This window comes from Olea europaea, chromosome 18, assembly GCF_002742605.1.
Source record: "Olea europaea var. sylvestris chromosome 18, O_europaea_v1, whole genome shotgun sequence".
NCBI lineage: Eukaryota > Viridiplantae > Streptophyta > Magnoliopsida > Lamiales > Oleaceae > Olea > Olea europaea.
The window spans coordinates 25,181,867-25,207,272 of NC_036254.1; the positions used below are offsets into that span (position 1 = coordinate 25,181,867).

General features: G+C 31.7%; 2 protein-coding genes and 2 long non-coding RNA genes across 5 annotated transcripts; 1 reads left to right on the top strand and 3 right to left on the bottom strand.

The window, feature by feature from the left end:
* Positions 1-1,546: 1,546 nt before the first annotated feature.
* Positions 1,547-4,275, bottom strand: LOC111367920. Its single transcript, XR_002697922.1, has 2 exons — positions 3,328-4,275; positions 1,547-2,319 (listed from the first exon to the last, which is right to left on the bottom strand). It is a non-coding gene; the product is annotated as an uncharacterized LOC111367920 (long non-coding RNA).
* A 61-nt stretch (positions 4,276-4,336) lies between these two features.
* On the bottom strand, positions 4,337-5,213 carry LOC111367919. Of its 2 annotated transcripts, none has more exons than XR_002697920.1 (3): positions 5,052-5,213; positions 4,747-4,898; positions 4,337-4,658 (listed from the first exon to the last, which is right to left on the bottom strand). It is a non-coding gene; the product is annotated as an uncharacterized LOC111367919 (long non-coding RNA). The 2 variants fall into 2 exon arrangements; XR_002697921.1 differs by having other exon boundaries at positions 4,339-4,643.
* Positions 5,214-14,129: 8,916 nt separating this feature from the next.
* LOC111366538 lies at positions 14,130-14,755 on the bottom strand. Its single transcript, XM_022987276.1, has one exon. It carries the CDS (start codon positions 14,518-14,520, stop codon positions 14,380-14,382), a length of 141 nt encoding a protein of 46 aa, XP_022843044.1. The 5' UTR covers positions 14,521-14,755; the 3' UTR covers positions 14,130-14,379.
* Positions 14,756-22,764: 8,009 nt separating this feature from the next.
* LOC111367921 (calcium uniporter protein 2, mitochondrial-like) lies at positions 22,765-25,078 on the top strand. The gene is made up of 3 exons (XM_022989033.1): positions 22,765-22,939; positions 23,177-23,732; positions 24,482-25,078. The coding sequence occupies exons 1-3, from the start codon at positions 22,893-22,895 to the stop codon at positions 24,950-24,952; spliced, it is 1,074 nt and encodes a 357-aa protein (XP_022844801.1). The 5' UTR covers positions 22,765-22,892; the 3' UTR covers positions 24,953-25,078.
* Positions 25,079-25,406: the final 328 nt, after the last annotated feature.

Genomic DNA, 25,406 nt, shown 5'->3' on the forward strand with positions numbered 1-25,406 from the left:
TTTCAATATTATTGTGCAAAACGTCCTTACCTTTCATTTTTAGCATTTTTACCCCTTCATTTCACCTTTCATTGCGTAAAAGGTCATTTTCATCCATTTTTTCAATAAAATGACGATTTTACCCTCCTATTGAAATAAAACAAAAAGAAAAGAAAAAAATAATTAATTAATTGCAATCATAGTTCTAAATCTTTCAAAACATTACAGATAAATCCTAAATTCTCCACTACCGCCACTTTCCCAACCCCACCAAGCCACCACCTATAGATCCATATAGCACCACTTTTCGACCACAACACCTATCGGACTCCACCACCACCAGTGTCGCCTCACTCTCCCCAATATCCTCCTCCATAGTATTGGTCACTAATCTGTCTGAAACAACTACATTTACGGTGGTGGAGTCCGGTGGGCATGGTGGCCGAAAGGTGGTATTATGTGGATTTATAGTTGACAGCTTGATAGGTTGTGAAAATTGTGGTGGTTGAGAATTTATGATTTATCTGTAATGTTTTGAAAGATTTAGAACTATGATTGCAATTAATTAATTATTTTTTTCTTTTCTTTTTGTTTTATTTTAATAGGAAGGTAATATCGTCATTTTATTGAAAAAATGGATGAAAATGACATTTTGCGCAATGAAAGGTGAAATGTAGGGGTAAAAATGCTAAAAATGAAAGGTAGGGACGTTTTGCACAATAATATTGAAAGGTAGGGACCTTTTCTACTAATTATGCTAAAAAATAAAAGGTAAGGACGTTTTGCACAATAACTTTGAAAGGTAGGGACCTTTTGTGCTAATTACCTTTTTGATTTAACGGAGCATTTTAACGGAGAGTTGACAGAAGGACGTTTTGCACAAAAAAAGGTAAAGGTAAGGGTGTAATCCGTCAAAAAATGAAAGGTATGGACGTTTTCCACAAAAACATCAAAAGGTAGGGATGTTTTATGCTAATTACCCTTTTTTTTTTCTTTTTTAAATTTCTATCATTTTTCTTTTAATAGTCTGTCTTTTTGCTTTTTAAGAATTGAGAGTTAATTATACTAGAGAAATATTGGTTTAAGGGGATATGACTTTTCAACAAAAAGTAACACACTTTAAACTTCATAAAATTGTTGCCTAATTTATGTTTAAATATAACAATACATCATTTATATTACTAATGGAATTGTATATCAATAACAACTAGGGGCAAATACAGCATCGAAGTCCAGCTAGGACGAAAGTCGACCGTTAACCATTGATCGTCAACAATCGACGATCGTGATAGTCTGATCATTTATTAAAATTTGATTAAATAATATTAAAAGTTATTCAATTGAATTGAGCGGCCAATATTTTCTCAATTAAATTTTTTCTAATTTCCTAAACATAAATTCCCATGTCAATAATAATAACTCATAAAATATAAATTACTTATCATAAATTACAATTTGCAAACATAAATTCCCAGACCAATAATCATAACTCATAAAACATAAATTACTTATCATAAATAATAATTCGCAAACATAATGTCATAAACATAAATTCTCAAATCAATAATCATAACTCATAAAACATAATTACTTAACATAAATCATATTCATTAGAATCATTATTCGACATTCAACATCAACAAGCAAGGGCGAATACAAAATAGAACAAAAAAAAAACCGAGAGAGAGAAAGAGTCACCAATCACCAGCTCGAGACCAGAAGGCAGAAACGACAGACGGCAGCAGAACATATCGTTGGCGGCTTTGGGCTCCAACAACTCCTCCTCCTCGTGGAGTCGGTGCTGCTTCTTCTTCGATTTTGAATGGAATTATAGAATGGAGTGTGTGCCGTCTGGACAAGAGAGTGGAGGAGAGGAAAAGCGTTTGGCTTTCACCCTTCACAATTTGGGCAATTGGATTCTTGGAATTGATTTGAAAATGGAATAGATATGATCATTAGGAAATTGGACCATTTGTTATTTCGTTCATTTGGGAATTTATTGGGCTAAACAAAAAGAGGCCCAACATCTTATTAACTTAATTACTCACTTCCGTCCAAACAAAAAATAATAGGTCGTCTCTTTCATCTTCGTCTTCCAAGTTCCATCTCGAGCCAGCTCTGCAAGTCTGCAACTGCAACCTACTGCTGATTGCTTCATGAGGGTTCTGAATATTTCGACGGAGCGAGCACACGCGATCGTGCCTCCTCGCCGGATGCTTGCTCCGCCCCTGATAACAACTTAGTCTCTTTTTAACGACATTAAAACTTCGCTTCTTGCCTTCTTCAATTCCCCTTGAAGTAGAGGGAACCTTCTTTCTCTTTTTGTGGGATGATGTATCACTTTTTTGACAAAAAAAAAAGTCATGTTTTAATAAAAGTTGTTGTATGTGCACTCTATTAAAAAATAATTTCACTTATTATGTAACTTTTATATTCGAAATCCTGCCTCCATAGTATATGAAGACGTTATTTTTATCGATATATGAAAAAAGAATACAAGTGAGATAATGTCAATTTTTTTAAAAATAATAATAATAACAAAGTATGTCACCTTGAAATTGCACCATATTAATTCATATGCAAAAGACAAGTGTTAAGTTATCTCACATGTATGCGAGAATTTCACATTGTTGCTTTAGACCAATGTGAATTCTATTTTCAATTAAAGTTTTCAATAAAATTTTGGATTTTACGAAAGTCTATAAAAGTCCAGAAGACTTTCATTAATTCCGTACAATCCATAAAATATCCACGAAATCCACAATAATCATGTTAAAGCTATGTTTGAATTCCCAATTGAATACACCCCCTTAAAGTAATATTTGAATTCATATTCATATTTAAATTTTGACAAACACGCATGTGTACATCTCTTTAATTGATCCAAAAAAATTCAAATGAGATGGATCGTGACTTTCTTAAAAAAAGCAATATAGCATGTCATTTTTCTCATTCTCATATTTACATTTACATTTTCGCAGACACATTGCATGCATATCTAAAGTTGAATTTTCATATATACTAACTGAATCTAATTTATATAAATCTGAATTTTAATATATATACTAACTTAAAATCATTAATCTAAAGACAAAATTTCATATCATGTATTGTAAAAAATAAAAAATAAAAAAAATCAACCCCACCAAATTAGAAAATAACTCTTATTGTATTACCGAACAATTGAAAATAGAAATTATTTAAATTCCTAATCAATTAATGAATAAACATGCAAAAGTAAAAAAGAATCCAGAATTATTTACTAAATAATTTGAATCAAATTTCGAAAAATTCCATAGCAAAAAGCTTTAAAATAAAAATGAGTGTCATCTGCAAAATGGAACTTACGATCCTGATTATAAATGAAACTGAAAGTGAGGATGAAACTAATCCCAAGATCTGAAAAGTGACTTCCAGTGCAATAAACAGATGTAGAGTCGTCGTCTTCGTCATCATCATTTTCAAATTTTAAGAAAGAAAAGAGCAAAATATCATCACAATAATTTGAAAGAAAGGCATTTTTAACTTTGAATTTGAGTTAGATGTGAAGAATTTTGTGAGAGAATTACAGTTCTTGAATTGTGTCGGTTTAGGATTGTGATTTGGTTGATTTTACATTAATTTATACGTATTTTATATGTCAATGAACGTAATTAATTGTTGACTAATTTATATACTCATTTTTCAAATTGGTATGCCATTTTAGTGTATTTATGTAAAATGCCCAACAATTATTGCCCCCGGCCTGGCCCCATATTTGACAGTGCCTAAGGGCTGATATATGCCCAGTCACGGCCCATTAATTGATAGCCAGCTATATCAACAATCATGCTATATGGACAGGCTTAGTGATAGAATTTTTTTCTAGACTACACTTGACAGATTTTCATCGAAAAGTTGGAAAAACAAAACATAGAAATATTCAATCAGGAGCTGCCACATCACCCTATTTTTCTTCCCAGATTTTTTTTTCCCTTCTTGTTTGAGTAGCATTTTTCCTGTATCAAATGGCCAAACATGGCTTAGGTGTCAAACATTGATGCACCTAGCATGTGTGTTCATTGATCTTTTCGTGGGTAAAATAAATTGACAAATAATCTCGATCATTAGAAAGGTTAATCTAATAGTTTAAATACATTTTAGGGAAAATTGAAGCAGAAGTCTCAAATCTTTAAAACATTAGCAAATTTTCTCAAAATCTTTGATTTGTTGCAGTTATCATCCCAACCTTTCTAAACGTTGCAGGAAAAGCCCTTTTAAACAATTTTCATTCACAATTCCATCAGTTAACCAAAAATTTAATTTGAATGCATTTTTTATATTTTAAAAGGAATAAAAGAGTAACTTTTTATTTATCACATTAAATAATAATTAAATTAAAAAATAAAAAAAATACACAGACACACCTCCTGTCTTCCTCCTCTCACCCCTTACGCAACCCATCCCACGCCACCCCAACTTAAACCAAAAATCCATTGGACCACGGCCACTTCTACCTCCACCGACACAACCACAAGCTATCGCCCACTTGCTACCATCTTTTTAAGGGATAGAAAATGGAAGAAATAATAATGGGCGAGGAGGACGGGAAACTGACTTGGAAGAATACAGAAATTGCACGAGGACGGAAACGGCGTCGTATGGAACATCCGCTATGCCGGAGCCTGCAAAAAAAAATTCTTAAACCCAAAAAAGGAAAATCAAAAACTCGGTTGAAATTTTCGGAAAGTAGATTGAATTTTGTGGGTACAAGAATGGAATAAATACCAAAATTCTAGAGTGTGTCGAGATGCGTCTGCGTCCCAAAGTGATGATTTGGATGGCAGGTTCCAGTAATTCATCAGCAACCATGGCTCCGTCGCCCACGAACGGAGAATTTTCAAGAAACTGATTCTGTAATTGAACCATGATTATGGAACCTGGCAAATGTTGTATTTTAATAATTACTTGAATAATTTGTGACAACTATTAACGTGGGGTTGCTGTGTAAAATGTAAACACAGTTCCTAGGTTGTTTATAGGAGTATTTGAAATATATATTTTTATTTATAGACAAGGGAAGAAGATATTACCTGCTACCATCTTTTTAAGGGATTGTTATGGGGTGGATGATGGTGGGCTGTAGCAAGTGGTTGTGGAGGTGGAGGTGAAGGTGGAGGTGGCGATGGATTTTTGGTTTGAGTTGGGGATAGGTGAGTGGTGAGAGGAGGAAGACGGTGTGTGTGTGTGTGTTTTTTCTTTCCTTTTTTTTTTTTCATTTCTTATTTTTTAATTTAGTTATTATTTAATGTGATAAATGAAAAGTTACTCTTTTACCCTGTATAAAATATTAAAAATGTTGTCAAAATTAAATTTTTGGTCTACAAACTGAATTGTGTATGAAAACTGTCTAAAAGGGCTTCCCCAAAGTTTGGAAAGGTTGGAATGACAACTGCAACAAATCAAAAGTTTGGAAAAGCCTACTAGTGTTTCAAATATTTGGAATTTCTACTGCAATTTTTCCTACATTTTAATGAACCCCCAAAAAGAAAAAAAGAAAAAACATCAATCACCTTTTATAATCCTTAAATATTCCATACTTTCCCTTATTGGCACATTACTTGTTCCTTTCTTTTCCCAACCCCCGTCTCCCAAGCAAGAATGAAAATAGCCTCATAAGGGGTAGAGATGGCAATTTGAACAGTCAAAATCGAAAACCGCGGTTAACTGAACCGAATGGGGCGAAAAAAATCGAACCGATGGTGCAATGGGGCGGATATGATTTTGATTTTAATGAACCGGTTCGTAATGGTGCGGGTATGGTATTTACGTCGTCGAACCGAAACCAAACCGATTACCCGCTAAAAAAAAAAAAATTGAATTGATAATGGACTTTACACTACTTTTCTATCAAAATCAAAACAAAATCCCTCCCCTCCTCATTACATATACCTGACTCATTCGGCCAGTCTACTTAGCATTAGCCCATAATAGCATTAGTATGACAGTATATAAATGTAAACCCTACTATCCACAACCACAAACTCACGCACGGCCCCATTGCCTCTACGGTCCAAATCGTCGTCGCCCCCGAAAATTTGTTGCATTTGTTAGTCATTCTATTACTACCAATCATGTAAAAACAAAATTCGATGTTTTTCTAGACGTGCCAATATTGCCAAGGATGAATAGGAATCAACTTTGAATGCTGATCCATACTAGTAAGACTTGTAGGGATGAATGCATCATGTAACTTCAATGCATAACAATTAAGAATGAAGGAAAAGTTTAGTATTATTATATTTATAATATTGTTTGTTAAATTTGTATTTTACAATTGAAAATTAGGATAATGTTTACATTTACGTTTGGAATATTGTTTGATAATGCTTGCATTTTCGTTTAGAATATTGTGTTTTTGTTTTCATTGACTTTTTTCATAAATTGTTTTATATCAATTTGACGGATGAACCTATAAAAAATAATTTATTTTCGTGGTTATTAATCGAACCGAACCGTGCCGAACCGAGATAAAAACCGAACCGAACCGATTTACGTGGTTATGGTGCGATTATGGTATGGTCAAAAATTTGATGGTGCGGTTATGGTTTTGGCCGAACCGACCCATAACCGAACCGTTGCCAACCCTAATAAGGGGAGATTTACAAGGAGGAGAACTGTATCCTGAATGTTCGATCCAAGTGTGTATAAACTGTAACTGCATCCAGATTTATCTGGGTGGTGAACCAGGGGGAAAGGCCGCCACTCCTCAAAATTAGTCAGGTAAAATTTGGACACCTGAGTTATCAAAAAATAAAAATAAAAAGGTCATTGGTCACCTCTATAGTCAAAATTCATTTCTCAAACCAGCTGCCTCTGTTTATCATTATTTACTTTACAGTTTTTCTTATTATTTTTTCTACTGTACTCATTTTTAATCACATATTATTCATTAAATAATATCACACGCAAATAAAAAAAAATTCGTTGTTTTTTCATCAGGCATTCTCCATCAATGACTATTCCATAATACATTTCTTCAAAGAATAATTCTTCTTGAACATGCTAAAAAAAGAATTGAAGGAAACAGACCGACGTGTGAATTAATGATTTGGTGTTTTGTTTTTTCCTTTTTGTTTTTTTTTTTCAAACTTTCTAATCCCGAGTTAACACATGTCTTCCTTGGTTTTGAATATGTCTTCAAATCTGTTTATATAGCATGTTTGTTCTTCAAATTAATGGGTTCAAACAGGACCTATATTTGTGTTCCCACAAACCAGTTCTATCGCAAGAATTTTTCTATTTCTATTGCTTTATAAAGATTTAGAAAATTTGGAGAGTGTTTTAAGAAAGACAACAGAATTTACATATAGAGATATGGCTCTTGCTTTGAATTTTAATTGTCTCATTGATGCTACGCAGCATATCGAGTGCATATGAGCGATAACGTTATTTTCCTTGGGCCGACGCAAAGAACAGCTTCTTATTGTCTTTGAAGACGAAAAAAGAAATTTGTAATTCAAATTGTTAGTCACTTCAATTTTTTTATTTTGGGTTTCAAAGGTGAGCAGAAGAGAATGAATTGTGGGATGCGTATAGAGTATTTAGGAACTATAAGAGGTAATTGATGTGTTTGCGGTGGATTTTAAAAGGTATTCCCTTCGTCTCATTTACATAGGTTAATTTTGGTTTTCAAACGAATTAAGAAATCTTACTTAATATTATTGAAAAAGCCATTTTTGCTAAAAGCCTTTATAGTCTACCCTTATTTATATTAGTACAATTTCAAAAGAAAAAATAATTATAACTAAGCAAATTATATAAGGGTAAATTAGTAAATGAACAAAACAAAATATTCCCAATAAGGAAATAGGACTATATAATTGAGATAAAAAAAAAAAAAAAAAAAAAAAAAAAAGGGAAAGTTAGCCTCTATAAATAGGACGTAATGGTGTTATTAAAGTTTATATAAACTATTAGATTAGCTTCTGTAAATGATCGAGATTATTAGTCAATCTTATTTTGAAAATTCACGAGCATAATTGAGTTTGAGTATATATCGTGACTTGAACTTGAAACCTTTACGTTAAAAGCCCAATGTACTAACAGTTGAGCTATTGGAGGCTTGGTGCTATTAGATATGCTTATACCTTTCTATATAGACAGTATTTCGAACTAAAGCCCTTTATTAGGGCAATTCAGTTGCTTTCGATAATCGTGTTCGCAAAATAAGTCTTAAAAACTTTCCAATAATCGTATTTATCTTGTGGCTGGATTAAGGTGAAAGAAGGTATGCATGGTTTGAACACAACGGAGGAGGGCTCGTAGCCTCCCCTCTTTCTTGAAGTTAATTCACAAGATTGATTGAAATTCAAGACTCAATATAGTATAGAATGGTCCTCCAAATTTTACTTTCATATGCCAGATTTTAGCATCACGTATTAAAGTATTTGATATTCTATTTAACATGAAATTAATTAGAAAATTTTAAACATTCCAAATTCCATATTTATAGGGTATGGGTCCGGGAGATATTAGAGGAAACAGGTGGTGGGTCGTGGGCTCTGGGCCTATGGGCCAGTAACTCCCAACCCCACCTTTGAAAAATGAATTAGGAATGGAATCGCATTTAAGTGCACGGGGGAATTGGATTTATGTGAAGCTGGGCACGTGGGTACAGTAGGACTTGCAGAGTTGTGTTGACCAATCAAACTTCCTTCTGAGTAATTATCTCGGTGAGACGTGTCGATTCAACTCGTGTCGGTCATCAAGCGATTAACCCGCAATTTTGTGTCGGAATTCTGCAGAATTTTGAATGGATTAAACTCTTTGGTGAGATTTCCATTTGTACCCTGCATTTAACACTTTGGGTTACCCAATGTGAGGAAAGGGGTTGCACTCCATACATTTATCGACATGGAGCCCTAACCCCCCATGTGACACTCCGAGTACCTGTAGCAAGTTTTTTTGCCAAAAAATGTTTGCCCACTTAATTGACTTGAACTCATATACTTGTGGGATTTGTGTAAATGAAAAATGTCAAAAAATGTTGCCTCCTATTGTGAGTGTGATGTCAGCACCCTCATTGACAGCATAACATGATTCATTTTGAAGCTTAAGCTATTATTAAACATACACCAACTTATTTGTCTATAATGAAATTGAAAAAAAATAAAAAAAAATACATATTATATACCATTTGTGATGAAGGAGTAGCGTATAAGTTGGTATAACACAATGGGAGGGTGTAGACAAATGGTTTATTGCGAATGAGCAGTTACTTTGATAGTTTACTACTAAGGATAATTTCCACATTTATGAGTAATTTATTTAGAATACGTAAGCTCGAGCATCTCCGGTGAAATCGTGGATTGATTCAAAAGATTATAACATAAGCAAAAATAGACGATATTTAAAAGAACATCCGTTACTCAAGTTGATAAGAACCCTATCAAGTTGACGTGATAGATAAAAGAAATAGACTATTTCTAGTCAGAAGTTTAGATAAAAAAAGACTCTAGTAAACACGTTCAATCAACAATTTAATTGATTCTATTTCTATTTTTAAAATAGAGGGTTCTTTATCTTTCACTCTATTTTATTATCTTAATTTTAATGTTAATAAAAGACACATGCAGAAATACTGATTAAAGATGGAAGTCATTAAAAACCAATTTCAGACTTGATTGTCTATTCATTCGATATAAATGTCACACTCACTAAAAATATTCTATTTAAATTTTACATAGGATAATATCCACAGAATATGTTTGAGATGCTCTCAGAGTGAGAATTTATTCAAAATTATATTTATTTTTTAAAATTATTTCAATTTTAATCACGCATTCTTTCTAGATATGATAGTGCTTTTGTATTGGAACTAATGTAAAAACGTTTAGGATTTATTCGATAGTGATTATGAGAATTAATTTTTTGATTATTAGAGAGAAAAGTGGATTCCACCTATGAGAGATGAAAAATTACTACTAAACGGAGACTTAGACCAGTCGTGAGAGGCCTATAATGTAATATTGCAGGTCCCATGTCGTATGGGACCATAGTGAACAGTAAAACATTGTTGGATTCTGACTAGTCTCAAATCATATGGGACCAAAACAAACAGTAGGAAACCGTGTATAAATCTGACTACACATAACTTTCACGTTCACAGATTATTTGATTCCATCACTGCATTTTGTCACTATTAGGACTAAAACATAAAAAACTCAAAAACTTGGCCCTCTCAGCACTCTTCAAATCAAACCATAAATAACCTTTATAAACCATGTTTGATTCCTTTTACTTTACTTAAATTTATTTTGAGGCATTTTCAAGAATGTCCAATTTTAAGAGTATGAGTTGAAAAGTGTCCACTCATTTGAATTTAGGGTCAATTTGTCTATTATGCCCTTAATGAAAAGCTACATTTTGAAATGGTATTCTCGACATTTTAAATGTCGTTCCCAACATTTGACTTTTTTATCAATTTGTCACCAATTTTGAGAAGTGGCTTCCATGAGAAGTTATTACATTAAAATAAATTCAGACGACAAAATAAAAAAAAAATATATATATATATATATATATATATATATTTTAAAAAATAACGTGAAAAAAAAAAATATATATATATATATATATATATTTTAAAAAATAACGTGAAAACAAAAAATATGATACTTTAAAAAAAAAACAAAAAAATCACGTCCATGTGACACGGAGACATTCTCGACATTTGAACACTGTTTCATTAAAAAAAACGAAAAAATCACATCTCCGTGTCACAGAAACATTCTCGACATTACACGACATTTGAATACTGTTTCATTAAAAAAAAAATGAAAAAATCACGTCTCCGTGACACGGAGGCAAGTGCCTCTATGTCACGGAAACATTCTCGACATTACATATATCATTCTCGACATTTGAACATCGTTTCATTTGTCTAGAATGACATTTTATTTTGAACATGACATTTCTCTATATTTGAAAATGTCGTTCTCGACATTTTTGAGTCAACGAAAAATATGGCATTTATTGTGATTTGACATGTATACTTTTGAAATAAATATGGCAGGTTATGTGTCAAAATTTTATTCACCAATAACAATTTTGCAAAAATGTCCATTTGTTTTGTCTTAGTGTGGAATTAAAAATTGTTAATAAGGATATTTTAGTCTAAATTTTTTCAAATTGGACATTTTTGCAATGGTTTGCAATAATGGACATTTTTGCAAATGACTAGGTAAAAATAGACATTTGATAAAATTTCCTCATTTATTTTTCATACTCATTTTTAATTACACATTCACATAATAAAATATTTTATATGTAAATTCATAATTTTTATTTTTTTATTTTTACTACACATTATTGAAAAAATAGTATTCAAAACTATGTATTTTATTTTAAAGTCCACCGAACAGGGCTAAGTTTTAACATATGCTTTTAGACCGTTTGATATTTACAGAATCTAATGGTATGCTCTACCGACACCCGACACTCACAAGAAGAAAAGTCTATTACTATTGGAGCATCAAAGAATGTCATTTTAGACATTGCAGTATATTATGTAATGGATTTACCCACCCCCAGAAAAAGTAAAATAAAATACGGGTATTGTTATTTACCACCACAATTTTTATACATGCATCTCACTCTATATACATTTCTATTAAAATATTAAAAAATTATTATTTTTATCCACGTCAAATTTCAATATTATCCTTATATTCATTCACTTAAACATTATAGATCCACACAAATTTTTTCGTTAATGGTATACTAGACAGTTTAGTACTAAATTAAAAAAGTGAAAATTTTTGAACTGACACCCATGAAATTTGATATTTTTGAAAATACCCCTTTATGATATTCTCTCAAAAGTATACTGCTCAAGCAATTAAACAATCCCTCCTCAAATCATATGTTAATGATTTTTTTTAGCTTATAAGCTCATAATTAAAAAAGCATAAAAAAAATAAGATTTCATTTTTCATGATAATTATAATTCTAATAATGTGTTGATTTTTTATTTTTTTTATTTCCGTTGAAGATGATATTTTATGATTTTAAATGAAAATAGTATTTTATTATTATTAAAATTTTATTAAAACATAAACTCTAAAAAATTATTAAAATAAATATTAGAGGATGAAGTTAGAATAATATTGTTATGTGTTGTCATATTTGGCCAACCTATTTGGGCCTATGGCCAACTCAATCCGAACCACGTGGCGCTCTAACCGAGGTGGTTTGTATGGTCGATGCCCATATGCCGAGGCGTGTGAAGATAGCCGAAACCCTAAAGCGGAAGTACTACGTGAGTGGCAGAAGCCTCGAATCCGAAGCCGAAGCAGAAGCCTCCGAACCATGAAGGAACGTCTTCCATGATCACTTCTCCCAAGAGATCTTCTACATAAAGATCTTGTTAGTATGATTGATGGAACGTTTGTTATAAGTATACATATCAAGTCTTGTCATTAGCATGGGGGTTCTGCATAAGCAATAAATGCGCAGCAAGCTAACAAGTCAAGGATGATGCTAAGATTGGATGTTTGAATTAAAGAAATGAGGCCACGTGCCACCTCATCCAATGGCTGTCATTTCACATTTACCACTATAAATATTTCCCTTGCATAACATTGAAGGACTAATGCAAGAATCAATACAAGAAACCACACTTTACTCTCTTTTTCATATTGCTTTACAACACAATACTAGTTCATACATATTTACATACATATTCATGAGCACCGATTGATAATTATTGTACAATCGGATTACGAACATCTCGCCGGATTCCGAACGTTCTCGTCCCGTGTCGTTGAGCTACTCCCACGCCCTTGATTCTTTCGTCCTAGACTGTCCACGTGTCTTAGCGTGTAGGACCTTCGATCACGCGTGCGCGGGTGGGTCCGGCATCTGTTGACAACATTTTTTGGGGTCAACAAATATATTTTTATTTAATTATATATATTTCTATTTAGATAAATTTATATAAGATAAAAAATATAATATAATTATATTTTAAAAAATGGATGTATATATAAAAACTGTCTAAAATACCTTAAGTCTATGTTGAGTTGAGTCCACAATGAAAGACAAAGTTTACAGAGGAGGATATTTTAGACGACTTTTCAAAGGGAACAAACCCACATGCACTTTCCAATATATTTCAACCCACTCATGAGAAGTAGCTGCCACAGTGCCACTCGACAGATAATGCATTTGGGCGAGACTGAAAATATTCAACTTTCACTTATTGAGTCCACACGAGGGGATAAAATGACACAATAATTGTAAAAGAATTGTTGCTTTTTCACTTGGAAAAATCATACTTCTCGAGTTAACAATATTAAGGACATATGAAATCGATATAAATTATAAAAAACGTCATATGTAAACTATTTGATTAAATTACGATCATCTTCTTGACTCGATAACAGAGCACGAGTGCGAGCGCTATCACGTCAAAGTTGATTTTCTATTTCTAAATATGATTAGATAGAAAATATTATTTTGGATGTGAGTTACTCCTAAAATATAGGTTAATTTGCACATACAGTTCCCACACTTTACCCATTTGCACTTGGATCCCCATTCTTTTAATTTTGACAGATGGGTCCCTAAAATATCATGACTGCAGCACATCGTGAGGGATGGATGGAAATTGTCCAAGATTCCTTCAACTTGAAAGCATGTAACCAATTCAAAAAATGGTTTTTTTATCCACACATTACATAGAAAATTAAAATATTTAGTATTTAACATCTAATAACTACTTGAAAACACCTTATTTCAGTAAGCAGATTCAAAGAATAAAATATTACTATTACATTATGCCCATGTTTGGTTTATATTAAAATCAGATGTTTAGTAATTTTTTTTAATAAAAATTGTTGGAATGTGTAGTTGAGAAGTTGTGAATATCATAAAATGCGGGATTAAAATTAATTTTTGATTTTAACTTAAATTTTAATTAAATATTATGGTTGTACCGAACGGGGGTATTACACATCTTTTTGCTTAAAAACTTGCTTTATTTATTTTTAAACTTATTATTTCCTTAGAAGTAAAATTAATTATAAGTATTTTTTTAGGACTTAAACTAAACATGCACAATTATGACTGTAGAATCCAAATTCCAAAACCAGAAAGTAAATAAAAGAGAAATGAAATGATGAACTCTTGTAATAGATCAATGAATAAAGCTACAATTTTCATAGTAGGAAATTGTAACTGAGTAGAAGAACATTTGCCATCCATAAACACGACTAAAAATGATCCTTGATGTGAGAAAATTAAAGGAGAATTCCCTAATTTGCTATTTACATTCGGAAGAAAAAATATAAATCCAAGAACAAAAACCCTCCACTAATTCTTTAAATTTCTCTAATTTTCATACTTGCTTTGATCAATTTAATCATGCCAGCAAAGAAGCATTACTACACATCTTCTCATAATGTATAGCCTTCCTCTTTGTTCTTTGAGAAACCTTCCAATACTTCTGCTTGACATTCTTTTCTTTGATCCTTCTGCTGATTCACTACCCCTCTTCATATTTATGTGTATATATATTATAAGCACTTTTCAATGTGCAATAATAGATGCAGATCAGAAATTTGCAGATATATGGCTGAAGTGGGGATGGAGTGGGAGTTTAGCGCTTGTTTTTCTGAGAGTTTAGTAGTCAGTGGATGCTAATGCAACTGAGTTTTAACTTTCAAGTGGGGGGCAAAAGCCATTTTATAGAGGCCATAGTCATCTTGGATTTGGAATCCATGCCCACTCGTCTGAACTATGCCAGGTAATCATATTCAACAACATTAGCCCCCGTTTGGCCCCCATTTTTGGTAATGAAAATGGGAGGAGTAGTATTTTGTTGAAAAAATGAGTGGTTGAAAAAGAAGGAAAATTTTTCGATTTACGTGTAATATTATTTTATGGAAGATTGTGTGGTTGAAAATAGGAGAGAGAAAAATAAAATATAATGGAATGTAATTTAATGGGGGCAAACAAAAGCTAATTGAGACATCATCCTCCAAGATAATTGGTCGGCCCTTAGGGATAGAAAGACATCCACTATCAAAAGTATTTTTTTTTTTATTTATATGTTATTTGTTTATTGAATAATTCTAGTTGTACACCTAAAAGTGTACCGAATTATTTACCCCCTTTCACATACACGCGAGACCCGGTTGAATAAAAAAATTCCAAAATGTGGTCTCCACACCCCTATTATGAGTAATCGGTAAGGAATTAGATAAAACAATTGGGTACATGTAGCATGGTTCTTGTTTGTTTGTGATATGTAGGAAGAAACTAGGATGATTCTTTGTTTTGTTATCCAGCGGAAGAGCTCTGTTGAAGAGCTACTATCATCAAGAGACTAGTTAAACCCTTTTCCCAAAAACTACTTGGATTTGTTATGTAAAATGAGTTTTAGAACCCACAATAAAAATTCGATGCATTAAAGAATATGTTTTTGTAAAGCAAAAGTGCATGTTTGGGGTCAGAACAGATCAAGATCATGACAAATATCATAGCTACCAACACTCGAAGAAAGGATCCTCCAACTCCTCCTCCCTTGATGAGAGAAAAACAAAAGCCATTTGATGATTAAAAATATCACATCAATTATAAATTAATTTACGATCCACACAAGCTCGACTCGACTTCCGAAAACCTTAGTCGATCCCCGGTTTGATACCTTGATAAATATCTAGTTATTTAACACTCAAAGTTAGGACTGTACTTCGTTTAAAATATTATATTCAGAGTTGTGCAAGTAGTCAGATTTCACTGCGGAAGTGATACTTCACACTGCAGCACTTGTGCAACTGGATATATTAATGCGCGCCAAGATAAATGGGACAGGCACCAGACATCGATAAAGTTTTCGAATTCACGACAAATTGTAATTAATTGTCAAGACAATGTCTTTAATTACTACCAGTGTTTATTAATTTAATCAAAACTTGTTTCAGTAATTCGGATCAATACTAAACATGTTTTGTTTTGTGCTCCACTGCTCCCCCCGGTTTCGTGCTGCAGATACTGCCATTCTTTCTCGTGTTAAACGGTGTTTTCTTACAATATTATCTGGTCTAAGTTGTCTTTGTGCTCCTCTCCTCTCATGACTTCCTGCAAATACTGTCAGTAAAAATGGCATCAATTCTATGCCGACCAGAAATTTCTGCTAAAATTTTGAACGTTTAGGTTACGATATGTTCATGCTAAATCGAATCATATTCAATACTGCATGTTGAACACACCCCTCAAAAATTTGCTGGCATTATCGTCTACCGTTCAACGTTCAACATTAATATCTTATTTTTGTGGGGCCTAATTACAATAATGCAAAAAGTTTTGATGAGAGAGAGAAAGCTTGTTGGAGGGAGACAATGGAGATTAAATTACACTCAGATGCGTGGAATTTCAAACAGTGGACCAGATTCTTGGTCCAATTGTTTGAGGCTGGTTCACTCTGAATGTGTTAAAAAAAGACAAAATTGCACGGTACAAGGAGGGCATGTAGCACGTGACAAGCTCGTGAAGGACATTTCCCTCGACCACATTGTAAACTGCTACTTATATATTTGTTTGTGCTGTGCTCTTCCGCTGAAGAAACTTCACTGCATATTCTGAAATGCCTGATGCTTATTTTTTAGATAAAAGTAATCACTAATCTGATCATCAAATCTTTGTTTTGATTTGTACTAAAGATTCTTAAGTAAAGAAAACTCCAAATATGCATGAAATTCATTGAATAGTGCAGTTTAGGGGAATTGATCAAAGACTTGTTTGTCAATAAAATTTCGGCATTAATTAGGAAGATTGATTAACAAAGCTCAGTTGATCAGATTACGGGAAAATCCTTTTGGGATTTGGTCTGTCTCTTCTCCTTTTTGAATATGTGGATTTTATTGTCTGTGATAGGATTTTGCTGATTTTGAACTCTTCTGCAACGTCAAATGAACTTGAATCTATGTTAAAAGTGGTGAATTTGCAAGTCATCACAAATTAATTCAGACCGACCGTCTTCGATTAATTACAACTGAAAATTCAGGTAGCGATCAATTCTTTGTATAGTACTTTCATTGTGCTCTATATAGTTTGTGAAACTAATCCTAAGGATGGATGGGGATGAAATCACGCTGACATATTATGAAATTTTTAGCTCGATAGTGAATTGAAGATTTAAGTACTCGACTTCAAATTTATTCAAAAGACCCGACTTGTTATTCTAAGTATTTAATTAATTAATTTTGTAAATGGTTCCAAAATTATTCTTTTTGTTTTCGAAAAGATTGTAATTGTTGAGTATTTAAACCTCAATGATTTGCTCGAACTTCTTTCTTTCTTAAGTTAATTTACTGGACTTGATAACAAGACCTGCATAATTGGGCCAAACAGCATCTTTCGCAATGAATACCTTCTTCGGCACAATCAAAGACCCACCTTGATATGGACCAATGAGCCCAACAAAATACTCTTCTAGATAAGCATTTACACAAACAGGGAAAATCAAGGGGTTGAGCTGGAAAATATCGATTTTTAATATATATTATAAAATCACCACATAAATTAGCGCTTAAAGAAAAATACAGTAATTACAGTTTATGTAATTTTTTGGAAAAAAATATCTCGACATATTATAGTATAGGTATTTTTTTTACGATGATTGTAACTTACGTTAATTTTGTTACATTATCAGTAATTTTTCGATTTGTAACTTACAGTTGTGTAATAATCACATCACATCCTGCATTATATGTGTGTAGGTCTTATTACAATTTTTGTAATAATCATATTACATCTACGTACATTTTAATTTGTTCATTATTAAATTTACATGACATGTAATTTTTTTATTTTTTATTTTTTTTTAAGATCGTTTCCAATACTACACCGAAATTTGTACCATTCGGCATTAAATTTTGCACCAAGTAGAAAATCATCTCCAATCCATTACATCAAAAGTTGCACCAAATGAATAATATTTAATAATTTTTTTCATTTTTTAAATTTTGACAATTTGTTTATCTCATTATTTATTTATTTATTTATTTTTATTACTACATAAATTATTAAATAAATAATTATGTTTAGTTAAAAAATATTGAATTCATTAATAAATTTAAAAATGTAGTACAATTAATAGAAATACAATACTAAAAAGGAGTTTAATATATTTCAAATCACAATATCATGATATTACAAAGTTGAAATAGTATTCACAATTAATTATTATTGATTAAATGATTAATTTTTTTTATTATAATAATAATAATAATTTAAATTAGAATTAAAATTTATTGTATAACAAATAGAAAAACATACCCTTGAAAAGTTGGTGCAAAAGTTGAAGAGAACGGTAAAAAGGTATTTAACCATTTTGGTGCTAAATGGTGCAATGGGTTGCAAAAGATTTGCACCAAAGTTGGTGTAATTTGGTGAATTATAGTGCAATAGGGATGTGGTTGGAGATGCTCTAAAGTTACAAACTCCATAATAGCAACTAAATAGTGTAATGAAATGTAACGGCTTGCACAAATACTATATACCATGTGTTAAATATGTTATAACGTATAAGTTCTTGTTGTGGAGAACGCAATTTCTTCAAAACTAAACACTGAATAAAAACCACTAGTTCCCCATCTCCATTCGAACAACGATATCAGAACAATCCACGTGACACATTGATAATAGAAAATTAGTTGTAATGTATTGGGCACTAAATTCTTTCCTCTTAAATACTAAAACACTTTAGCACTTGAAAAATCAATCTAAAATAGACGTGAAAAAGGAAGCATAACAATCAACACACCGTGTAATAATTCTTACCATCTCAAACCCGTATTGATGCCTCCAACATCTACACAACATATATTTTCTTGGAGAGAAGTAAAAGGAAATTTCAAGAATCTATTTTATTTTTGTGAAATCATACTTGAGAAAACTTGAGGAGGAGAGACAAACTTGGTTTGTTCAACTTTGAAAATTTTCTTTTGAACAAGGTTTTGAAATTAATTATTGTATATGCTTAGCTAGAATTTAATTAAAACTTATAAGTTATAACTTTCTTTATTCTATGATGAATTAATGTTTTTAATCAGAAATTAACGGCGATATGGCAAAAGAGAAAAAAATATAATCTATAATACATTAAAATATCACATCAAGGGAGCATAATTTTTTTGACGATTTTAACCCCCTACAATTTAATTATTTTAATAATACTTTACTTTTCGTTATTCGATATGTAGTAAATACTACGTAATTATTGTCATTTATGAAATTCGTGTTATTAATTCTCAATTGCCCATGTTTGGCCCCCATTAAATTACATTCCATTTTTTTCTTTCCTATTTTCAACCATACAATCTTTCATAAAATAATATTACATGTAAATTGAAAACTTTTTTCCTTTTCAACCACTCATTTTCCTAAAAAATACCATTACACCCATTTTCATTTATAGAAAATAGGGGCCAAACGGGGGCTAGATTCAATAAATTTTCACTTGATGAATCTTGAATTACATGAATCTAGAATAGTATTATAGATGAATTTATTCATATCATATATCTAGAAATTTTAATGAGTGTTTAAATTTATGTATTAATAATTAATTTTTATGTATAAAATGTAATATAAAAAAAATGCTCACTTATAGTATTTCATCATTATAAAAAATTTGAATAATAAAAACTAAGTTTTGAAGAGTACAATTTCTTTCTCTTAAATTCCTATGCTAAATGTTTTTTTTTTTTTAATTCGTCTTAGACTTATCAAATCATCCAACAAATTGGTACCAAATATCACTTTACATTACTTGTAAAGTATTTTAGAATAACTTGCAATGCACGTTCAACTTTGACTAATAAGGTTCAAATGTCTAAATATATCCCATTGATTACACTATTTTATATTGTAGATTAATATTAACAAACTAATAGTAATCGTATTTAATGAAAGAAATTGACTGTCAAGGATAGTATCGACCATAAACATAGAAATGTAAGGGCAAAATGGAAAAAAACTAATCTTTCCCTCACATCCACACTTTTTAATTTTTATTATTACGTATTAACTATTAAGCCCTTGTTTCATCCCCATTCTCCTAAAATTTATTTTTTTAGAACTCATTTTCAACGACACATTTTTTAATAAAATAATATTACATATAAATTGAAAATATTTCTTTAATTTTTAACAGCACATTCTCTATCAATCTACTATTCAAAATACATTATTTCCTAAAAAATGGGGCTCAATCAAGGGCTAACTATTATAGATTATTTTCAAGTACAAAATGTTGATAACAAGTCAAAATCTATTCATATTATTACTTTTTTCACATGAACTCATTCATGTACTATATAATCATATACATTAACAACGGAGAGCTCACAACTCAACAATTGACGGATGATATTGCACAATGGAACAGTGGGAAGAATAAATTCTAATTTCAATCAAATTATGTCAGCCAAGAAACCCTTAAGAATTCCAATTCCAAAATTTATCACTTCTATGTTTGTACTTACACTGTATTCAATCAAAACTGAACATCAAAATTTCAAATATTTTGAACATTTTCATTTCTTTCTAGCACAAATTTTTGTCCTGAGAACATGGAATAAGATTCCTATATTCTCATCCTATCTTAAGAATAAAAATAATGAAGCTATCTAAGAGAAACAATTCGAGGTACAAGATGGACTAAATGAGATGGGTCCCAGTAAATAAAAATCAGGTAAAACACTAGAGCCTTTTTCCTTTTTGTTTAAGGTGCCTTTTGTGTACCAAAAACAGGAATAAGAAAATGCAACCACTTGCCAATAATTCAACATCAAGAATATGTGGCAGCCGTGCTTGAAGAAACCAAATTGTGTGCATCCAATACCATACATTATTGCAAGAAAAGGTGAAAGCTTACGTTTACGTCCCGAATTTTCGCCATTAATCGCGAAAGTCAAATCAATTGCAACAATAATATCTACGAGCTTTATACTATGGCACACCCTTAAAGTTGGGGTTCAACCTTTTTTATTATGTACGTTTCTCTTATTAATCTTTTTCTAATTTAATGTACTAAATATGTTTTCAATGTAAAAAAAAGAATTGTTTCTAGAATGATTATCCTTCTATGTGACAAAACATCTATTTTAAAATAATAATAAGTTTAATTAAGTGTAATATAAAAGTTTAATGTATTTGACTTATTATTGAATATCACATTACATCTTATCATCTTAAGGATATACTAGTTATAGACGTGCTTTGCACGTTATTTTGAAATTTTTTTTATATGTTTTATAAAAATAATAGTTGAGTATGTGAGAATATAAAAAATAATTAAAACAAATTGTTTACGGGGAACAACCTTTTTATTCAAATGAAATAAAAACCAGTTTTCAATAACAATTTAAATAGTTGAGGAAGTCAATTAGAATATTCCCTCCATTTACCCTTTTGATCTGAATGGAACATCTAACGAATACTATCTTTTTTTGCATATTTGCTTAATATACATTGAATATATCAATTAAAATTATTTATTATAGATACGCATTATGTCCTCCAATTTATTTTCTCCGTATCTTATCATTCACTGAATAAATCTATTAGAAGAAAACTCTAAAAATGTTCATATTTTGTTCCAATTTTTTTTAACGAATTTAATTTACTATCCAATCAAGTGGAACAAGTCTATCAAATTTACATTGATCATAACTAAATAATTGACAAAATAATTCATGGTATAATTGTTCAAATGATTAAATAAATCAAATATATATTGAAAAAGGAAAAGGAAATGAATCTATTAAATATGGTTAAATAAATTAAATACATATTGAAAAATAAGAAATAAGGTAATGAATGTATCAAATATTAATTCATCATAACTAAATAGTTGACAATATAATTAATGACAATATTGTTCAAATAATTAATAAATTAAACACATGTTGAAAATGAAAAATAGAATATTATTAAAATAATTAAGTACATATTGAATAAAGAAAAGTAAGGTATTATTGAAATAATTGAATTATAGTAAAGGTCGAATCGTCCAAATTTTTTTTTTATCATTTGATGTGATAATAATAATAATAATAATATTTAATATTATACACATTATATTATAATGTAGATTATAGATTATGTAATTACTCAAAAATTACGTGCGATTCGTAGTATAGGAAAAATTTTAATCCAGAATGGCTGGATCAAAACCTATTAGGATAGAGTAATGCTATTTAATTTTACTAGATTATACTCTCAGTCTAGTTTGCTCTGATTTGACTTATGGGCACAAGAAAATAAATTATATGCGATTAAATGGTCCAAAACTTATTTGTATGAAAATTATCAATTAAAAGTGTTTGATTGATTTATTTTTCAATCTGAAAAATATTATACTCATTCATTTTTTATTGGTAAGTAGATGAAACAGAAAGGAAGTAAATGAGAGAGGACGATATAGAATTACCTGAAAAATAAAAAGTTATTCTACCTGAAGAAAATATTTTTCTTGTTTTCAAGAAAAATATGGTCATATGACCAAAAGTAGTAAAATAATTTCCATAAAAAAAATTAATCAAACAGTACAAAAGTAAAAATTTGGATGAAAAAAATCATGTTTTATAAAAAATATTGGCAATCAAATGCACCCAAACAAAAAATGGGATTTGGGGTTGCAATTCCGACTAATTAGGATGCTGCCAGATGTCCCCTCAAATATTATGTGGCTACACGTTTGCGTATTTTATTTCAACAGCCTCCATTCCAACCTTCCCTAATCAATTCATCACCAATCCAAAACCACGTCATCTTTTAGGAACTTATCTCTACATCGCAGTTCGTTGGCTCTTTTTTCATCCACCATTCTTTAATCACGACGGTCAATTCTACCGACCCTGATGATCGGCCGGTGCCTTCATCCCATCTTCAGCCAGACACTTGTTCGGTGATTATACTTTTCCTTGTGAACTTGATATATGAGAACAGTGAATATTTCCTTTTTTTTATATGTGCGAATATTCCAAATTATTGGGATATGTTTTTAGTATAATTTTCTCCAATTTTACTGTCTCTGCTATGTATAAATACGAAGGTCTTACACGATAATTTCTCCATTGTTATTTCTTTCTGTTTTTCTCTCTAAATACATAATCTTGTAATAATATTCATCAATGGCGTTTAGGAAAACATTGGCCCAGCGTCTTTTCTGCATGTCTAGAATCACAAATCCGGCTTTAACGAATTGCCGGATTTCTTCATCATCGACGGCTGCGAATGCTCCGACAAATCAACAGCTAAAGCAAAATATAATGGCTATGGATCTTGGAGATGACGGGATTTTCCGGCGGTACCTTCACCGTCAATCGTTGGCCATATCGCCTGAGATCCGGTCCTTGCCAACCGGGGAAAAGATGCTTGAGAAACTCCGGGGGATGGACATTACCCGGGACAGGATCAGGCTTGAAGGATTGATGCCGCCAGGAGGAGCGGCGGCGGAGGCGCCGAATAAGAAGCTGACGGTTGAGGATGTCAGAAGGATTCTGAGATTGTCCCAGCTTGAATTGGTGAAGGAAAGGCTTAAGCAAATTGAAAAGGATTATATTTCTTATTCAGATTATTTACAGATTTGTGTTAAATATTGCTCGAGTGTTGATCAAGGAATGGTGTTCGCCAAAATGCTTGATGAATCTGGCACTGTTATTGTACTGGGTGATTTCGTCCTCGTCCGTCCTGAACAGGTTGGTTCTTTTACTTCTATAAGTTTTTCAATTTATTTATCTACAATTGAATTCATTTATTTAATTTAATCTGTTGGGATGAACATCCATCAATAGGAACACATAAATTTTTCTTCTTTTTTAGAAATTTTTCAAGACTACCGAGAACTGATAGTTTCTTCATTGTGCGTGTTCCGTGTCTTCTTCCACAGGAAAAGTGAAACAATGTTTCGCACTCAGATCTCCTAAAACGAGATGGTGACTTTTATTATTGGGTGGATCACTCATCAAAAGCAGATTATTTTCAGAGACTAAAAATCACCATCATGAACATCTAATCAATTTTTTTTACCAAATGGGGTAAAAAGGGTGGATTTTTTTTATTACTATTATTATATTTTTTTTCCAGAAAAACAGTAGTCGTTGAGAAATTTTGAGAAGGGACAACCTTTTTATGATTTCTACAGGGAGAAAAAAGAAAAAGGGGTGAAAATGACATCCTACTATTCTGTCAATTTTCCCAAGTGATTACATCAGTAAATATATATATTTACCAGGGTAATTCTAATACAGAGAATTGAGAAAAGGATTTACAGAAATTAGAATCTTTGTGCATGGAATTTTTTACCAGAAGAAAAGTGAGATTCAGTAGCAAATAAACGCAATGGCTGTTTTTGAAAAGAATAACTAATTGATCTGGCAGAATTAGACAAAAGCAGGTGAAGCAAGACGTGTTTTATCCAATGTTGTGTACAATGTTTCCATTACAGGTGATGAAAGCCATCAAAGACCTAATACCAGTGCCTATATCCAATTTAAGTGATACGCGAATTAACGAGCTCGAGGAATTGGAGAAACAGAAGACCGTCATCGACAAGAAAGCCGAGTTGATGGTACGCCGTGAGCTTTGGGGTGGACTAGGTTATCTAATTATCCAAACAGCAGCCTTTATGAGGCTAACATTCTGGGAACTTTCTTGGGACGTAATGGAACCTATTTGTTTCTATGTAACGTCAATGTACTTCATGGCTGGCTACGGTTTCTTCTTGAGGACATCCCGGGAGCCTTCTTTCGAAGGATTCTTCCAAAGTCGGTTTATTGCGAAGCAAAACCGTCTCATGAAGCTTTACAATTTCGATATTGTTAGATATAACGAGCTCAAAAAAGTTTGTTATCCAAATTCATCGAGTGAAAGTGTTGTATCTTTTAGTACTTCATTTGGTGATGTTCAAAGAACATAGTTTTAATTTTAGAGGAAAGAAAAGTGGTAGAGATATTACTTCTTTTTCACCCTTTTACTGATTTCTACTGATGTATCTGCGGCTCTAGTTTTAAAGATATTTTGAAGAGTGTTAACATGGTAACCATTTCTTCTCTCAACAGTATATATATATTTTTTTTCACTCAAATTGTTCGTTGAATTTATAATTTGTTGCAGTATTACAAGTTAGTAAAATCCTTAATGACATGTTGTGGTCAAAGGTGGCAATCGAGCCGAACTGCTCGCCGGTTTAACCTCTTAACTCTTAAAAAAAGGGCTCATGCCGCTATGCTCGCCCATGGGCGAGTGCCCCACGATTAGGCTCGTGGTAGACGAGCACGTGGCTCATTTTATGAACAGTGACTGAAACGGCCACTTTTTTTTAAAAAGGTGGCCATTTTGATCGCCGTTATAGTTCAGTGACCATTCACTGA